At 38.7% G+C, this 13,302-nt stretch overlaps 3 protein-coding genes across 4 annotated transcripts; 2 read left to right on the top strand and 1 right to left on the bottom strand.

Moving 5' to 3' along the window:
• The first annotated feature begins 1,198 nt into the window (after window positions 1-1,198).
• On the top strand, window positions 1,199-4,636 carry ercc1 (excision repair cross-complementation group 1). Its single transcript, XM_042001940.1, has 9 exons — window positions 1,199-1,364; window positions 1,556-1,969; window positions 2,130-2,233; window positions 2,387-2,486; window positions 2,928-3,004; window positions 3,356-3,455; window positions 3,643-3,714; window positions 4,178-4,246; window positions 4,336-4,636. The coding sequence occupies exons 1-9, from the start codon at window positions 1,305-1,307 to the stop codon at window positions 4,396-4,398; spliced, it is 1,059 nt and encodes a 352-aa protein (XP_041857874.1). The 5' UTR covers window positions 1,199-1,304; the 3' UTR covers window positions 4,399-4,636.
• Window positions 4,637-4,700: 64 nt separating this feature from the next.
• Window positions 4,701-10,557, top strand: prmt2 (protein arginine methyltransferase 2). Of its 2 annotated transcripts, XM_042001939.1 has the most exons (10): window positions 4,701-5,358; window positions 5,462-5,653; window positions 7,326-7,487; window positions 7,762-7,926; window positions 8,116-8,291; window positions 9,266-9,395; window positions 9,473-9,609; window positions 9,708-9,882; window positions 9,969-10,029; window positions 10,249-10,557. In XM_042001939.1, the coding sequence occupies exons 1-9, from the start codon at window positions 5,272-5,274 to the stop codon at window positions 9,999-10,001; spliced, it is 1,257 nt and encodes a 418-aa protein (XP_041857873.1). In that variant the 5' UTR covers window positions 4,701-5,271; the 3' UTR covers window positions 10,002-10,029; window positions 10,249-10,557. The 2 variants fall into 2 exon arrangements, with proteins under 2 accessions (XP_041857873.1, XP_041857872.1); XM_042001938.1 differs by having other exon boundaries at window positions 4,710-5,358; window positions 9,969-10,557.
• LOC121650424 (zinc finger protein 774) lies at window positions 10,547-12,931 on the bottom strand. Its single transcript, XM_042001941.1, has 2 exons — window positions 12,599-12,931; window positions 10,547-12,288 (listed from the first exon to the last, which is right to left on the bottom strand). The coding sequence occupies exon 2, from the start codon at window positions 11,876-11,878 to the stop codon at window positions 11,189-11,191; it is 690 nt and encodes a 229-aa protein (XP_041857875.1). The 5' UTR covers window positions 11,879-12,288; window positions 12,599-12,931; the 3' UTR covers window positions 10,547-11,188.
• Between the last annotated feature and the right edge of the window lie 371 nt (window positions 12,932-13,302).

Genomic DNA, 13,302 nt, shown 5'->3' with positions numbered 1-13,302 from the left:
TCTGGAACAATTGTAGGTTGGAGATACTTAAATAATTATATTCATAACAAATATTTACATGTATCACTTATTCTGAGTTATGGTTAGAGTAATATGCATATGAATTGATGTTAAAATATTTGATCAATTGCAAAGCTTTTTTTCTTAATTTTTTTCCCTTTTTTCTTTTGTTGTTTGTCTATTCTTATAATATGTCATAATATTAATATATTCTTGGAATATTCACATCTAAAATTAGATGGAAAGAAAATTAAAATAAATGGAAAATGTGTTTTTAGGCAATCTGTAGAAATGTTAAAACACTTTAAGGATTGCAGCTCAATCTGTCTAACTTCCTTTATTGTAGTTGAAAAAATGTTTGCTGTTGCAAGTATAGGTGTTGTCATTATTCCACATCAATGGAAAAGTTGTAGAGTTAATGTCATTGAACATTAACATATATAGAAAGCATTTCTCCCTGCAACTGAAACAGGCCATTATTTTTTCCATAAATAAAACAAATCCATTCTAATAAAAATAAGATACTCAACATGTTCTAGAAATACACAAAAGATAACATTTGCAAATGACAGTGGATTCTCTCAAAGGTGAATATCAGGGGTGTTCAGCTCCGATCATCAAGGACTGAAGTGCTGCAGGTTTTAGATGTCTCCCCTGATCCAACTCACCTGATTCAAATGACTGGCACTCCTCAACAGCTTGTAGTCAAACTCTGTCCAAGCATGTTGAAGCAATTAACTTGATTTAGGTGTGCAGCGGCAGGAAACACCTAACCTATTAAGACATTTCCAGTAAAGGCAAATCATTACATGAGGTAATAAGACAAAGAACATTTTGTTTATGATTAGTAGATTTGTACCATTACAAAAAAAAAAAAAAAAAAAAAAACTTTTCATATCACTGTTCCAATGCCAAAACCAAAAAGCCATTCTTCCAATGTGGATGTGAATTATCAGATAAATATCACAACTCTCTTAAAAGCAGGTAAAATTAACTCTCACATTAATTGATTTTAAATGTAATATGGACTAAATGTTTTAAGAAGGTGTGTGTGTGTATGTGGTGGTGGTTGGGGGGGGGGGGGGGGGGGGGGGGGGGCAAAGTTAACAGCAGCAAAGACATAAAGCAAAAATAAATAAATAAATAGTTCAAGTTATTGCGGCTGTGCTTTAATTTTGGTAGAGTTGTTCCGGAAGTGCCAAAGCGACTTTTCCCTGTCTGTATAGTGAGTAACGTTAGCAGAAGTTCATTTAGTTATTCGGGGATATATGATTACGTAAAAGGGTTTTCATCAATTGAAAGACATGAAGAAAAGGTTTCACATAAACTTGGATGATTCTGCTTTCACCAAAGAAAGAATACCGGTCTGTATTTGCTTTAATCAAGCTAGCGTCCACCTAGCTATGCAGCTAACTGACCAAAATTAATAAGTTCACTTTCACGCTAACTACTGACACGTCTTTTAGATCTGGTTAGCTTAATCAAATTGTGACTTGTGGTTGAACATGAATCTATCTGTGATTTAGTTTTTAGACTTCATTTTACTGTGTTCCAGCCAAAGCCACTGTTTCAGCCTATATCCAAAGGACAACAAAACACCACGACCTCAGTAGCATCCTCCGCAACGTCTGTTCCCAAATCAGCGGACCAACCCCTGTCCTATGCAGAATACATCGTCCAGAGTAAAAACAATGTAGCGGCTGCTCCACAGAAGGATGTCCTCTGCAAACTGGTCAGGACTGAAGATGCTGGAGTCACCAGTCTGAGGCAGGAGGCGCAGGACTCTGTACCTTCTTCTGCAGGAAACTGTGAAACAGTTAAGGACTGTTTTCAGACTGGAGCAGAGGATGTTAAAAGCAGTCAGAAGAAACAGGAGGATGAGGGGAACTGTCAAACGTCGGATACAAGCCCTAGTCTGTGTCCTAAACCAGTTGGGTCTGGGAGCAGCATTATTGTCAGTCCTCGACAGGTTCGCAAAAAACCTTAATAGTTTTTTTTTACTTTTACAACAGATTAAAGCATTAATTAACTCTTTCTATGCACATATCCTTGCTAATTACAGTTACCTCGCACTGTCTAAAATAAGCAGTTTTCAGCTTACCATCATGTATTAATTTTCCCATATTCAGAGGGGGAATCCTATTCTGAAGTTTGTGAGGAGTGTGCCATGGGAATTTGGAGATGTTGTACCGGACTATGTCTTGGGACAGATGACCTGTGCATTGTTCCTCAGGTGGGTTTCTGCTCCATGAGCTGTGACTCAGAAAATATCTTACCAGCATCTTGTAATATAGAATTAATATGTTTGGATGACCACATATGTCTGACCTAATCACTAACGTCTTTTGGGTTCTCTTATGATGTTGATTTTGGGTCCGGTTTGAAGTTTGAGGTATCACAACCTTAATCCAAACTACATCCATGACCGTTTGAAGCAGCTTGGAAACACATTCACCCTACGTGTACTGCTAGTCCAAGTAGATGTGGTAAGTGTATGTAGGTGTACAAATGTATGTAGCATCAACAAGTGACTGTATTTTCATACCTGGTACTGATATAGTGATACTATAGCCATTACAGTTTTAAAAACACTTAAGGAAATCTTGTCCCAGTTATTTAAGGCCACAATGACATAGTTAAGTTTAGGTTGTTATTCTAAATCTGTTATCCTGTGCTGCTCCACTAACTCTTACATGTGGTATTTCAGTTCATTTTTTTTCTTTTACCTTTTTAAAGATGCTAAAATGAAGCACTTATAAAAAAGAAAATAAAATCATGTTGATTGATAACAAAATTTGAGACAAATGCAAAAAACTATTATACAAAGATCCTCTTAAAAACAATAAGAACATGTTTGTTGTCAGAAATCTTAAATTCAACTAATGAAGATATAACAGTAAATGTACTTTTTTCCTCTTTTTTTCCAGAAAGATCCTCATCATGCACTGAAGGAGCTGGCTCGTATCTGCATCATGGCTGACTGCACTCTTATCTTAGCTTGGAGGTAAGACCAGTAACATTAAAAATAATAGTGTTTTAGACCTTTGCTGACTCACAAAGTCCATCAGCAAATAAAGTTAAAAGTTTTTGTTTGTCAAATATGTTACATGGTGGTACGTCAGTGATACCAGGCCTCAGTGGAAGAAGAAATATTGTATCTATGTGTATTTCCTGGTTAAATAAAAGCTACATAAATAAACATGTCTTTAAAACAGTAACTATTTAATCATAGCAGACCTAAGATATGTTGTTTGATTAATCTTTTTCAATAAACTAGTATCAGTTAAAAATCGATTTTTAAGCCTTGTTGTCTTCTGTCTGTTTGTTTTGTATCTTCTTCATGTTGAACTGGCAGTCCAGAAGAAGCCGGGCGTTACCTGGAAACATACAAGTCATATGAAAAGAAACCAGTGGATCTCCTGAGGGAACAAGTTGAAAAAAACTACCTGTCAAAGGTGTGTTTAGCTTCAGTCTTTTGCTGTTTAAATATTTGTTTAATCCTTTATTTCTAAATTTAGCTTTTTCTATACTGTAATATATCTGACTGAATGGGATGTCAATAAAAATACAGCAATCTCAGTCAGAGTGTATGCTGAAGTCTTGCTTCTCAATGCTGATTGTAGTTATTTTGTTTAATTAAAGGTTACAGACTGCCTGACAACTGTGAAGTCTATCAACAAAACTGATGCCATTACCTTGCTCTCCACTTTTTCAGTGAGTACCAAAGAAAAAATAACCACGTAAACTTAACCAGAGGTTCCTTAGCTCACTTTTTCTTTCTGTTGGATAGAGAATACCTGAATAATAGAGCCACAGGGAAATAGTTTCCCCGTGGCTACCCTAAGTTTCCCGAAGTCTCAACTTTTTTTTCTTCTTCTTCTTCTTTTCCATAGCAAAGTAAATGTTTCAAAAAGGTGAATTAGACATGTTGCATAGATATCATTCTGCTTTTGGGGGGGAAAGCACAATTCTAAACCAGTAATGAACTAAACAACAAATTCGAGATTGGAGTTTTTTTAAAAAGTGGGAACATTGATCAAAAGTAATCTAACAGTAGTTTTACTCTATTTACTGTGTTATAACTCTGAATTACTGTCTCATCCACCCGGAACTAATGATTCAGTCAATAAACTGTACAAAAAAAGACATTATTTTTAAAATATATATTTCTTAACAGTCGGTAGAGGGAATCATTACCGCTTCTAAGGAAGACTTGGTACTCTGCCCAGGCCTTGGACCACAAAAGGTGAGGAAGAATGAGTGTGCAGGAAACTGGCATGCTGAGAGTAGATGGGATAATCACCAAGTCACCATGTTGGTATTTTGTGTGCACAGGCGAGACGACTTCATGACGTGCTCCACAAGCCTTTTCTCAAGTCAAAGACAAAAGACAGCTGAGACACCTCACCAAGGACATGTGTGGCATGCTCATTGAGATAATTATATAAAGCTGATCAACCCTCTTGGTTTAGGAAAGCAATGTGTGAAATGTAGTTTCTCCCTAAACTAGCTGTTTGTAGACTCTGACCTGCACATTGATTTCATGTTTTGTTTTTTATTTTTGTTTTTTCTCTAATGAAGTTATTTCAAAAGTTCATTCAGTTTGTTATTGTAATAAAAAATAATTTAAACACTTTTTTTCGTCTTATAATGTATCATTATGTTTACATTTATTCTTCACAGGAAAAATCCACGTGCATAAACTCTAAAGAAGAAAAGGCATTTCAAAGAAATTAACTGTATGAATAAAAAAATTCCTCAGCAATGAGACTCTTAACGGGTTGATAAAACAGTTATTCTGAATTCCCAGTTAACTGGATTCATGCTGTTCTAATATAAGGAGACTGAAGCTATGGTTAAAGTCAAATTAGTCATACAATTTCGTTGTTTCTTCAGTAAAAACTTATAAAATATAGTGGCAATGATAAACATCCAGAATATCTTAAATTTACTTATTATAAAAAACTATCATCGCTTGTGATTTTTAAATATAAATGTAGATGCTCGTGCTGCTCACAAATTCCCGAATCAAATTATTCAGCTATTTTTCACCGAATGAGTTTCGAAATTTCCGATAACCGTGAAGGCGCGAAATCTGACGTCAAACCAGGAAGTGTTTCTGATACGCAAAGCAGCAGCTAGGTGTTTTGAATTTGAACGTTTGTATTGTTGTAATAACATGTTTTCATACTTCCAGATTAAGCTTTATGTAACGAAAAAAAGACTGTGTTGACTTTTAAAAAGGAAAATAATTTGTTAACGTAAATAAACATGCAAACAGAGAAAGAGGACGAGGACGATACGTCTCCTGAAGAGTATGTTGCTTTGTCTGACTTCACTGGAAGTGGCTCCGAGCAGGTTAGATAGAACTACTCAGACCTCTGGCAGACTCCCAGTTGTACATTTAGGATCAGAGGTCACAATGTTAATACCGACTTTATCACTTTTTCCCACCCCGCAGCTCAGTTTCAGCACAGGAGACAAACTTCTTGTGCACGCCAAGTCTTCAGCTGAGTGGTGGTGGGCAGAGCTGGAGGGGGTCATAGGTTATGTTCCTGCCAGCTACTTGTGCAAGGACGCTGCTGAGGAAGAGGACATTTCCTTAGAGGATCCATGGCAGGATGAAGAATACTTCGGCAGTTATGGGACACTGGTTAGAAATAGAACCATTATGTTTTGCAATCATTTCTAAGTTTCACAAGCTAAAACTTAACACTTTTTGAGGACAAAGACACAATGTCTTAATTTAGTAATGTACTAATGTTCATTTGGGATGTGTTTCCTTCATCGTGAGTTACTCAGACAGCTGCAGTATAGCAGTGCAGTATTTTTTATTATTATTATTTATCTTTTTCACAGCTTAGCCTAGAATAGACACATGACTTTAAGCATTGGCTTCTCCACGTCTTCTTGAATTCACCACCCAAGAAGAAACATGAAAACAAGTTGTTACTTTTGTAGTAACTACTGTACTCATCCTGGAGCCGGAGAGAGTTTACAAAGAAACTAAAGATACAAAGCCAGCAGGTGGCTTGTTATTCTTTAAACAGAAAATGTCCCAACGACTGCATCCCTTCTGCTCCTTCTTCACAAAAAACAGTGCCTTCAAGGCTACTTTAGCTCCAAGCTGCCACATCATTCAAACCTTAGTATATCTTACTTGGTCTGTTGTGTTTACAGCAGCATAGATGTCGCTAAATGATGAAAGAAATATTATAAGAATAGTACAAGCTGCTGCATGTCAATATATGGCCCAACCTCTATCAAAAAACCTAATCACCAAACTCTCTGATACTTAGCTGATGATTCTACTTCAGTGCATGTGAGTTTATGAGGTCTTAAAATGGTATAAAGAGGAGACACGGGATGCAACATATAGACAGCATACTACTTTAGAATAACACAACATCCCTAAGAAATGCAAAAAAGCAAAGGAGTAACAATTCTACTATTAAAAAATTATAAACAGTAGGTAGCAAAAGGCTGTCACTAAGAGATAATGTTATTAGCTGATACCTGACCTTTACCATTAATTTTTAGTTTGCTGTGATTTTATGGGGGACAAGGCATCCATGGTTTTATGTCACCAATGTTGCATAAAATTTTAGGCAGTTTTCCAGGAACATGGAAATATGTTGGATATTTCAGAGCATAATGCTGTGAAAAAGTCTGCATCAGCACCCTGAACCCATTACTCTGTGAGTATAGAGCCAGGGATTGGGCCTCACTATGTAAGCCAACAAAGACACGTATAGATGTAGTATTTATAGTTACAAAAAAAAACTGTGAAGGACACAGTAGAAAGAAAAATACGCCATTACAAGTCTTTCTGCAACCTCAAAACCACGGACAGCGTCATGGATTTATCAATACACAGCACAGCCTGCAGATGCTTCAGAGCTTTGCCCAGGGCCATAGATCTAACTTGCACAAACCACAATGAGATAAAGGATCAATGCACCCAGCAGACTACATTAGCATATTCAATTGAACAGCCCCACTGCCCCATTACTCTCTAGCTGCTAATTGCTGATGGGAGTTTCACAGGGGGAAAACATCCACACAAAATCACCAAAAATGACTTTCTGCCAAAAGTTTTACTTCAATAGATGAAGAATGCTACATAATGTTTGATTAAGTTGGCTTTTATTTATGTCTGTTTTGATTTCACATTGTTATTTTTCAGTTATGTTGTGTCATGATATTATTTTCCATCAGTTAACCCTTTCAATACCTGGAATGAAATGACAAGTGTCATCATTTTGCATTTCCGGTGATGCATTAGGAATTTTTTGTATTATATTTGATCCCATCTCATGATTCAGAGACTCCACCTGGAGATGTTGTCAGACAGGAGCCGCACAGAGACATACCGGCAGGTTATTCTCAGCAACAGTTCTTCTCTGAGGAACAAGGTGGTGATGGATCTAGGCTGTGGCACCGGCATCATCAGCCTATTCTGCGCTCAGCTGGCACAACCTTCAAAGGTAATGCTGACAATTTTTTGGTTAGGTAGGCTGCTAGAATATGAATGACTCAACACCGTTTAGGATGTTTGTGATAGAAATTTGAGTCAAGAAAACAAAAATGTTCAAATAAATTTCCGTTTAATCTGGATGATTAAGTTTATTCAGAGCAACTGAATCACTGTGTGCTTTATGTTGGTCTGGATGCTTATACTGCCATCTGCTGAACAAGGGTTGTTACTACATGGGATAAGCAGTTATGTATAGTGTTGTAAGTTAATGTGTGGTACCGTAGGTATATGCTGTGGAGGCGAGCTCCATGGCGGAGTACACCAGGCAGCTAGTGAAGCAGAATGGCTGTGAGGAGGTGGTCACAGTGCTCCAGGGACGAGCAGAAGAGCTCGAGCTGCCAGAGCAGGTGGACATCCTGGTGTCTGAGTGGATGGGAAACTGCTTACTGGTAATCATAGTGATACTTCCACTGCTGTCATTTAAAATTTAGGTGTGAAGGTGCCTTTCTGTTTTTGAAGATTTTTCTTTTCTGGAGCACTGCTTCCTCGCTAGATGCTGTCATATTCTTCTACTATCAAGTCTTAATTCTTTTAAAACAACCATCGTGTTTGTTTTTTTTTCTTGTTTGTTGGTCTAGTTTGAGTTCATGGTGGAGTCAGTGCTGGTAGCCAGGGACCGCTGGCTCAGAAATGGAGGTATAATGTGGCCGTCTTCTGCAGCCTTCACCCTGGTCCCGTGTCAGGCTGAGAGCTACTACGCAGAGAAAATGGCCTTCTGGGAGAGTCCCTATGGCCTGGACTTCACCCCTCTTCAGTAAGAACCATTAATAACATACAGAACAATCTCCTGTCTGATTTTATTTTTCCTGATTCTGATGAACCTGACTCTAGATGTACAAACATTTTGTATCTTGAAATGTGCTGCAGGTCTTTCCAGGCTGTGATGTTTCCGTGATACTTTTAATTTGCTCATGCTTTTCATGTGCATGTTCACATCAGTTACAAAATACTTCATTTTATGAAAGTAAACTTTTTTTTATGTAACTCAATGTGCTATGACATGTAACTGTACAAATGTAAGTGTAGTCACATCCATTTATATATTATTATCCCAGCTCTTAGTTCTGTCCTGTCTATGATCACTTTTGTGATTTAATATTTACACCTGAAACTTGATCATGTGGCTCCTTGTTTATATGAGCTGAACAACATGCAGGTTTCTTAATTCCTGGCTGAATTTTCCTGACACTGTTTTTTTTTTTTTTTTTAAACTTTGCTTAAAATATGAAACTGAAATGTGTCTAACCTGCTCTGTTTACCACTTTGCACCCAACTGCTAAACATTGAAATAACAATGCAGCTTACTGAGTGAATTATTGTTTTGCTTTATTTACTGTCCTTGTTTCCATTACAGCAGTACAGCTCACATGTCCATTGTAAATGAAAACATGGATAGGGTGTTTATGATACTGCAGAGCTGGATAATCAAACGTAAAGACATACAATTAGTTGCTTAATATTATGGATCAGATGTGCAAAGAAATTTAAAGTTGCAGCTTTACTTAATGGTTAAATAGGCAAAAACTGGGATTAAGAGTTGCTTAAAGACTCTAATCACTTATACTTTCCCAACAAAAGAGTATTTGAGTAATGTGAAGTAACGGTAGGAATAATGGATTTTATTGTGGGAATATTTCCTGGAAACAAGGTGTGGCTACACAATGTTGCTGTTATTGCTTTGATAGCCACACTTTTTTATTAGCTCTGAATGATGTCTCATTTCCGCAGGATTTTGGCACAGCAGGAGTTTTTTACCAAGCCCAAGTTCAGCCACATCCTTGAACCTAACGACTGCCTCTCTGCTCCCTGTGACGTCATCTGCTTGGACATGTACACTCTGCAAGTTACAGACCTTGAGGTGACAAGTGGGTTCAATCATTTCCAACTGCCACCAAAGTTGGATTTTTATACTAACAGAACAGTTTCTTTTCTCAGGAAATGAAGGGTGAGTTTCAGTTTTGTGTGGAAAGGTCTGGAGTCTTCCATGGATTCACTGCCTGGTTCACTGTTCATTTCGAGAGCCTGGAGGCAGGCGGTGCAACAGCGGAGCTGAACACTGGACCAAGCTCAGAGTAAAAAACAATAATAATATTAATAAAAATCTATCTTCAACACTTTAAATGAACATGTATTAGGAAACAACACTTTGATATCAACTACTTCTTCTCAGGTCAACACACTGGAAGCAGACTCTGTTCATGCTGGACAGACCAATCAGCGTATGCACCGGAGACTCAATCAGTGGATCTATCGTCCTGCGCCGAAACCCCGTCTGGAGACGCCACATGACTGTTACTCTGCTCTGGACCATCAGCAGCTGCTCAGAGGATACAGATAACTGCCAGGCAAACACATTACTGTTTACCCTCACCAAAGAGAGCTGCAATAGCTTGCTTTATAAAGTCCTTACTTGCCCTTTGTCTTTTTTTAGGCTGGGAGAAAAAGTTTCCCCATGTGGAGGTGACAGACTCCTACCCAACAATATGTATGATCTACAGCAGGGCTACTCACTTCGGTCCTACGAGGGCCGCAATCCAGCAGGTTTTCCATGTATCCCTGCACCAACACACCTGAGTCAAATTAGGTGGCTCTAACAGCCAATCAGGTTCTACAGAATGACTCATTAATTTGACTCAGGTGTGTTGGTGCAGGGATACATGGAAAACCTGCTGGATTGCGGCCCTCGTAGGACCGAATTGAGTAGCCCTGATCTACAGAGAACTGGTCCAAAACATCCACTCTTCAACTGTGCTTCTGCTGACCCGGTTATTCAACTGTGGCAATGAACGTGGTGTTGTAACAATCGTGTGGCCGGACATTTAGGTCTCTAGGGATAAGCCTGATAGCTACAGGTCCAGGTGATCACACATGCTCAGAATGAACTGTGGAGGCACACTGACTGAAATCAGCAGGAAAACAGGGTTTGTATGAGAAGGCTGTGTTATGTTAAAGATGGTAACATTTAAAGTTTTGAGGTACAACACAAGGAAAAAGATTAGGAGATTCACACCATGTTTTTGTGTTTATTTTACTCACCAATCTTTTTTCACTACTACTGTACAATAAGCATTTAACTGTCATTATTTGACACATTTGTCCTTACAGCACACGTCACCGGGCTTGTATGGATTTAAGAAAAAGTTTAACCATGACTTCTAAGGATTTAGGATTGTACACTTATTAGACTGACAGATTAAACAGCACATGCAAATAATATAAAAACTGTTTTTGTGCTAAAATTTTTCTTAAATAAATTAGCTAAATAGTACATACCAGGGCTGTAGTAAGATGTTGATCAATGGAAAAAAGTGAATAAGTGTTGCACACATGTTCCATACGCAATTCACTTTAACTCAGACTGTTTCAGATCTCCAGTTTTTTAAGTTTCATGTGATTCACATGTTTTAAAATTTGCATTAAAACTAGATCACTGTTGTGTTTACAAAGATAATTATTAATGACATTCAAATAACTTGACTGTATATTTAGTAAATCCATGATGAATTAAGTAAAAAGTAAGTTAGGAATTGTTCAACTACTCACATGCCTTTTGTCCCTTATTCTGAATTACTCTCATTTGTAAACATTGCGTTTTCTATGTTAAATGTTAAATACCACTACTGTGCTATTACACATCTTTCATCCTACAGGTTACGGCTCAGTCTTAGTCTTTGCTTTTGCTCTGGAGCGTGTGTTGACCTCTGGGGATAAAGGCTGCGTAGACTCAGGAGAGGGAGACTTGGAGAGTGGAACAAACAAAGGAGGTTTAACAACTTTGGCTCGAACCGCTTTGTTTTTCTCCTTTTTCTGCCTCAAGTGTTTGTCACAGTGGTTCACAAATGTATCCAGCTTGACAAAGGTCTTGTTGCACACTTTGCAGTGATAAGGTCGTTGTCCTTTCTTCAGGCGTATGTGCAGTCTGATGTATGATGAGCGCACAAAAGTGCGGCAGCAGATGCCACACTTCAGATCCTCCATGCCGTTTTGTGTCCCTTCAGGCTGCTTGAGGGGTGGTTCGGGTTCAGGCTCAGGTGCAGGTGCTGGTACTGGTACGGTCTGTCTGGAAGCCTCCTGATCCTTGTGAGAGAGCAGGAGTGCCACAGAACGGAACCCTGCACCACAGTTCTCACACTTGTATGGCCTCTCTCCAGTATGAAGCCGAAAATGTGCCAAGAGCCCAGCCTTCTGCGTGAAAGATTTGTCACAATAGGTGCACTTGAAAGGCTTTTCACCTGTGTGGAGTCGATGGTGGGTCTTCAGATGCGAAGCTTGACCGAAAGTCTTCCCACACTCAGGACACTTAAATGGCCTGTCTCTACTGTGGATCGCCTTGTGAGCCATCAGGTGGGAGGACTGATGGAAGTATTTGCCACAGATGTTACATCTAAATTTCCTCTCCTTGTTGTGAGAGGCGAGGTGAAGGGTTAGGTGAGCAGAGGAGATGAAGGTTTTGGAGCACAGGCTTCAGGTATGAGGGTCCAAGCGGATGCGGCGGTGGGGTCGTCTACCATTAGAGACGCTGCTGCCGCCTGCCTGACAGGATGGACATTTGGAGGGAATGTCTGTATTGTTTGTCTGCTGCTGTTTAGAAGCAGTGGAAGTACTGGTGGGGTCAGAGTCAGGCTGTGGTGGGCTGAGGCTGCAACCACAGTCTGAACAGAGCATAGACTGCTGCTCTTTGTCACTGATTTTATCCAGCATGCTGCCATCTACTAGCACAGCAGGAGAGGACTGGTTTTCACTTTAATGACCTGAAAGGGAATGCAAGCACATAATATATTAGGTTTAGAGTGATGGAGCTTACATGCAACATAGAAAGCACGTATAAAAAAGCCACCTTCCACAAAACCGGCTTTATTCATTAGCTTATTACTAATTTCTGTACCATGACGTTTCCATCATGATCATACTATAACTGCTCAATGTATGAGCCGAATAACCAGACTCTGATAGCAACAAAACCGCTTATTTAGCAGTACTATTTGTGTGTAGGCCCTGCGCCGTCATAAACAATGCGAACGCACGAGGATGCGGCGAACATCAAACAAAGATTTCACATACCGTGCTCTTTCTTCAGAAGGGGGAAAATCACTCGGTGTTTACGTATTTATCTTGCAAAGTCACTAATAACACAGAAATAACACGACTGAATAACAACAAGAAGACTAAGGGGCGCGTTTAATCGAGTGTGTTTTTCTAGAAGAAGCAGCCCAGTTTCTCTGATCAAACAGGGCTGCAGCATCATCTAGCGAGCGGCGGAACAACTGTCTTCAAAATAAATGACAAATTCTGACTTTATTTTAAAAGTAAGCAGTGTGATGAATAAATACTTCTCACGAGCCTTTTTGTACAGTAGGTATTATTCATTGTTGACTAAGTTTTGTTTTATTGAGCAGGAAACCGAAGCTAGCTGCTTTTCCCTTTTTAGTTTCGTTTATGATGAGATGAGACTTAAAACAGGTGACGCATCATCAGCAGCCTTTATAAAGAGCAGATGGATGTAAAATCAGAGCAGTGAGAAGAGCTGAGAAGACCGACTAACATGAGGTACTCTTGACTTTTAATATCTATCTACATATTTGATTATAAGTGCTAGTTAATTTGGTTATAAAAAGATTACATCGATGAGACAAATGTGCAGAAAAAACCTGGCAGTGTAAGAAGCATTGTGATTGGGAAAAAAAAGAGAAAAAAGTTTATATTTTAGTTGTACTTTGTGAATAACTGCAACATTAATGTTTAATTTTACTTATGTTTTCCCCACT

This window comes from Melanotaenia boesemani, chromosome 12 (assembly GCF_017639745.1).
Source record: "Melanotaenia boesemani isolate fMelBoe1 chromosome 12, fMelBoe1.pri, whole genome shotgun sequence".
NCBI classification, from domain to species: domain Eukaryota; kingdom Metazoa; phylum Chordata; class Actinopteri; order Atheriniformes; family Melanotaeniidae; genus Melanotaenia; species Melanotaenia boesemani.
The sequence above is the reverse complement of the archived record's forward strand: the minus strand, read 5'-3'. Positions and strand labels throughout refer to the sequence as shown.

Coding starts and splice junctions, on each gene's coding strand:
- LOC121650424 (XM_042001941.1), bottom strand. CDS start 11,878: ATGGCTCACAAGGCGATCCACAGTAGAGACAGGCCATTTAAGTGTCCT.
- ercc1 (XM_042001940.1), top strand. CDS start 1,305: ATGAAGAAAAGGTTTCACATAAACTTGGATGATTCTGCTTTCACCAAA. Junction 2,487..2,927: donor TGCTAGTCCAAGTAGATGTG/GTAAGTGTATGT, acceptor CTTTTTTTCCAG/AAAGATCCTCATCATGCACT. Junction 3,715..4,177: donor CCTTGCTCTCCACTTTTTCA/GTGAGTACCAAA, acceptor ATTTCTTAACAG/TCGGTAGAGGGAATCATTAC.
- prmt2 (XM_042001939.1), top strand. CDS start 5,272: ATGCAAACAGAGAAAGAGGACGAGGACGATACGTCTCCTGAAGAGTAT. Junction 7,927..8,115: donor GGATGGGAAACTGCTTACTG/GTAATCATAGTG, acceptor TTGTTGGTCTAG/TTTGAGTTCATGGTGGAGTC. Junction 9,396..9,472: donor TGCAAGTTACAGACCTTGAG/GTGACAAGTGGG, acceptor TTCTTTTCTCAG/GAAATGAAGGGTGAGTTTCA.